General features: G+C 25.7%; 1 protein-coding gene across 3 annotated transcripts; it reads right to left on the reverse strand.

Moving 5' to 3' along the window:
* Positions 1-205: 205 nt before the first annotated feature.
* Positions 206-5,019, reverse strand: LOC140894313 (two-component response regulator ORR26-like). Of its 3 annotated transcripts, none has more exons than XM_073302786.1 (7): positions 4,954-5,019; positions 4,598-4,723; positions 4,360-4,509; positions 4,016-4,282; positions 3,830-3,906; positions 445-850; positions 206-309 (listed from the first exon to the last, which is right to left on the reverse strand). In XM_073302786.1, exons 2-6 carry the CDS (start codon positions 4,716-4,718, stop codon positions 449-451), a joined length of 1,017 nt encoding a protein of 338 aa, XP_073158887.1. In that variant the 5' UTR covers positions 4,719-4,723; positions 4,954-5,019; the 3' UTR covers positions 206-309; positions 445-448. The 3 variants fall into 3 exon arrangements, with proteins under 3 accessions (XP_073158887.1, XP_073158886.1, XP_073158885.1); XM_073302785.1 differs by having other exon boundaries at positions 4,864-4,974; XM_073302784.1 differs by having other exon boundaries at positions 4,598-4,760; positions 4,864-4,969.

Genomic DNA, 5,019 nt, shown 5'->3' on the forward strand with positions numbered 1-5,019 from the left:
CGTGCTTCTTACCTAGTATATATATATATATATATCTCGGTACCCTTCTTGATCCACAATATATCACGCACGGGTCTCTATTAAACGTTTACTCCCAATATTTAATATTGTTTGGAACATGGAAAATAAGGCAGTGACATTCGGCTGAAGTCTTAAAATGTGCAGTGAACGTGCACAAATGTAGTTATTATTCAAGAAAAATGGGGGGAAAAAAAACGCCAAAAGGTAACGCCCAGACAAGTTATGGATTGATCAACACTTGCCTAAGTTTGATGACAGCGAGCTCCAATTGCTCGACATAGCAGAATTCTGCAAACATGCATGTAGATTAAAATTATAAGCTGCGTGCCAGCTGCTCTTCTAGTTTTAAAATTAGAATGGATCGGAGGTTTTATATATATGTATATATAATGCGAGTTTTGAAGTCGAATGAATATTAATTACCTGGTCACTCAGGGAAGTTTGGACCAAGATGATTGATGGTTCGGATATGTAGGCCTGAATTAATGTTGTGGTTGAATCCATTCATATCAAGCAAATTATAATAATCCTGATCAGATGGGTTGGAGGAGGGCAGCAAAGATTCATGATGTTGCTGATCATAATACTGATCACAATTATCATTGGATGATAATATTGGTGAAATTCCATGCATGTTTCCACATTCATTATTGATATTTTCTGTTCCCGCTTTCTCTCCATCCTCTTGGACTGGAACATCATACTCGTCCCTAATTCCCAGTCGAGGCATTGACCCAAACTTTCTTGGATTGAATAGGGACCCGTCTTCATGTTGACTTAATCGGTGAGTCCTTTTCTCTTGAACTCGCCAATTAACGTTACGACATTTCTTTTTTTTTTTTTTTAAAAAAAAATGACGATCAAGACAAAAGAAACATATAAATTACTTTAGTAAAAACTTGTAATTTAACGCTCCCTCTCTCTCTCTCTCTCTGTGTGTCTGATATAGCTAGGTATAATATAGATCATGGCTATAGAGGAGGAGCAATAAGAAACTATATGCATATAATTGTACGTACGTAGATGAAAGTAATATATTTATTACCTATCTAAAAGAGTGAATAAAAGGAAAAAAAAATTCGATTGTGGATTTACAACTTTGCTCTTTTATTTTATGGCTTGATTGAGTTCCAGTTAATCAAATAGATAAATAAATTAGATAAGAATATAAAATTAAAAGATAATTTTTATTTTATGAGTTTAATTGAATTGCATTTAATCAAATATAAATAAATCTTGAAATAACAAGGCTAAAAATTAAAATTTAGGCATTGTTTGATTTGATGTATTATTAATCTATGTATAACTTATCCCAATTAATTTCGCTTTATTTTCGTCATATTATTTATCTATTTATTAATTAATAATTTTACATCAATTAAATCAAATAAATTATAATCTATCCATCAAATCAAATAATGTATTAACTATTTTTTCTTATTTATTTTTAATTTACATTATATTACTTATCTATGGATTACTTATCCTATCACTCAAACCAAACGATGCCTTACGGTATTAAAATATATATATATATTTACGAAATTAATGTAGGAGTATAAATTAAACCATTGATCACTCAATAAAATGCAAGTTTACCTTTTAAAAAAAATAAATTAAACCATTGATATTTTACATATAAGAAAGAGAAAATATTAAATTATAATTATTCAAACTTGATTAATTGAAACTCAATTAAAGTCATAAACTAAAATTTATCTTTTACTTTTATATTCTTATTTAATTTATTTATCCATTTGATTAACTGAAACTCAATTAAGCCATAAAATAAAATTAGATTTTAATTTTATATTATTATATATTTTTATATTCCTTATATTACGTAAAATAATTAAAAAAAAATGAATTGTGTGATGGGGTTAATGGAATCATTAGTTGCAATTCAATGAAGGTCATAAATGTATAATCTATTTATAGATATTAATTAATATTTACATAAACATATATATACATATATATATATATGAATAAAAGGTTAAAGTTTTACCATTTTAAAATAACAATTTTGTCTTTTTATTTTAGTAATGTAGGGAATATAAAAATATATAAGAATATAAAATGAAAATCTAATTTTAGTTTATATATGGCTTAAAAGATTTCCAGTTAATCAAATAGATAAATAAATTAAATAAAAATATAAAAGTAAAATGATTAAAAATGAAAAGCATTCAAGTTAGATAATATTTTCGTCTCAATTATATAGATCACGTTTGTTTGTTTGTTTTTGTCTCAAATTTATAGGCATATATATATATACCATTTTAGTATTTTTTTTTTTTTACACTCTACCCCTATTAACTATATTTTGAAACTTGTGCATTAATTTTTTGAATACATTAAAAGGTATAAATTAATAGAAACTTTACAAATTTGTTTTCTCCATGATTTTTTTAATATGTGTGGAAAAAAAAACTACACTATATAATCAGAACGGATAATATGAAATGAGTCATAATTAGACTCATTACCATAGTATCAATTATATAATTTGTTCACTTAATATTAATAAAAATAATAATAAACTAAGCCATCAAATTTATTAATTTAAATCTTTTTATCATAATCATCAAACTCATATATATATAAAATCATTATTTATTAAATTTGTATAATTATTATTAAAAATTTTCTCCTTCTTAAATATATAAAAATATCAAGGGCTTAATTAATATTATACAAATTTCATAAATATATATTTTTAATCTAACTTTTTATATTAATACCTTAAGTTTTATTTTTTATTTATGTTATTTTCTTTATTTATATTGAGAAAACAAATTTTGTACGAACTTCAAATTTTATCCCTATAATTGTATTTAAAAAATGTAAAAAATGATTTCACAATTTTCAAGATATATTTAATAGGGGTATATTAGTAAACGAGTGTAAAAAATATTATCAAATATGATATATGTCTATATATTTGGGAAAAATAAAAATAAAATAAATGTGATCCATATAATTGGGATGAAGAGAGTATTTTCTAATCAATTGAATAATAATTTAATTTAATTCAATTATTATAAGTCATTTATATCAACAATAATTGTCTTAAATTATAAAATAGTGTGTATTAAATTTGGTGTTCTTTAATAGATTTGAGATTATGCATGATTCTAAGGAAATAAAAATAAAATTAATCATTGTACAAATATTTATTATGATGATTTACGAGAACTTTTATTGAACGAATTATCAATAAATTTTATGATGTTAGGATATCATTTTATTTTAAATTGAATAGTTGAATTTATAATTTCATTTTGGTTATTTTTTTGGATTAATTTTGTTGGAAAATACTCAAATGTACTCTTATTTATATTTTAATTAATAATTTAAAAAAATATCAAAATAAACTATGATAAAAGAGTTGAAATAATCATTAACTAAGAAAAATCTAATTAATAACTTAGTAATTCGATGACTATTTTATTTACGTATCATGAATTTTTGTTTGAAACATACGAGTTATATGACTGAAAATATAATTGTTTAATACTTTCATGATTATGTTTTTTATTTATCATTAATTTTAGTTTGAATGATTATATTTTCAAATATCAATAATGATATGAAACGTACATTATAAAAATTTGTTAATGATTATTGTATTATTTAAGTTGATTTACATAATTACTAATTCAAATTTATGATTTTTATTATGAGGCCGTGAAAATCCAACTAAATATAATTATAAAAAATAATAATAAATATATTATAAAGACAAAGTGTCAACACTTGGTGATTACTAGTATATATAGAAAAGGAAATGTTAATGTAGACATACTTGGAGATGGCTAGCTACTTGCAACCTCGTGAGACCATCCACATTCATCAGGTTTAGGATCTCTTTTGGGAAGCACCCTTCAAATATAACATAGAAATGATTGAGACCCATTGATCATGAAAACAAGCTAGAGAATGAAAAAGAATTAAGAATTAGATTAGAGCATTAATATATATATATATATACTTCCTTCTCCAAGAACTCGAACAGCATTCATGAACTTTGAGTGAAGTTGGGGAGTCCAGTCAATGCATTCCCTTCGTGATCCCAGCTTGGATTTTTTTTTGTCGGTTGTTATTTCTTCGAATTGTTTCATGAAACGAGCTTTCTCCCTCAAAACATGCTGCCAGAGGGACCTGAGTACCTCCATAGTGGCAGGCTTCTTGATAGAAAGGAGTGCACCACTTTCCAGAGCTCTCATCGCCACCATTGTATCATCATCATACGACATCACTTACAAATAAAATTCATAACGTACAAATTAATAATACGTACGTAAGTACTACTTGATTAAAAAAACTAGTAATTACCAATTACTGGTAAACCCATGTTGACAGCAAGTTGGAGAAGCTTGAATCCATTAAGATCAGGAGAATTGATGTTCGCCATCACAATGTCAAATTTCACCTTTCCGCTCGACAGGATTGATATAGCAGCGGAAGCAAGTTCCACAAACGTCACTGATCGATATTCAAGAAATTAATTACATTATTTGAATATCAAATTAAATTCGAATGAAAGATTAATCATTAATAATTAATTACGTACCTTTGTAATGGCAGAGATGTAGCAAATTTGCTGTGTTATGTGGACCATCGTGATCCACAAGCAAAACATGAATCCCGCATGTGTATGAAATATTAGAAGAAGCCATTTCAGCGCTGCTCATGCCGCCTTCAATCCCATTTAAATCCCACATTATTATTAATTTCTATACACATCCCATCATATCATATATCATTATTAATCAAGTTTTTGTGTTTTTATCACACACATATATATATAATCGAAATGTATAACAGAATTAAACTAACCGATCGAAAAAATATATATCGAGAATGAAATTGATTGATTGAAATTTCAATAATCAGAGCGAGCCTTATAATCAGAGTATTGAAAAGTACCAATTCATAAGAGAGAAGCATGTATTTATTTATACATGGTTTCCACTTTTAATATTTAGAATTTCA

Source organism: Henckelia pumila, chromosome 4, assembly GCF_033568475.1.
Source record: "Henckelia pumila isolate YLH828 chromosome 4, ASM3356847v2, whole genome shotgun sequence".
In the NCBI taxonomy this organism is placed as follows: Eukaryota; Viridiplantae; Streptophyta; class Magnoliopsida; order Lamiales; family Gesneriaceae; genus Henckelia; species Henckelia pumila.

What these genes read in the sequence shown, in the direction of transcription:
- LOC140894313 (XM_073302784.1), bottom strand. Translation starts at nt 4,748, where the DNA reads ATGTGGGATTTAAATGGGATTGAAGGCGGCATGAGCAGCGCTGAAATG. An exon ending in CATGGGTTTACCAGTAATTG is followed by an intron (nt 4,283 to 4,359) that starts GTAATTACTAGT and finishes TTTATTTGTAAG; the next exon opens with TGATGTCGTATGATGATGAT. An exon ending in AAGTAGCTAGCCATCTCCAA is followed by an intron (nt 851 to 3,829) that starts GTATGTCTACAT and finishes AAAAAAAAAAAG; the next exon opens with AAATGTCGTAACGTTAATTG.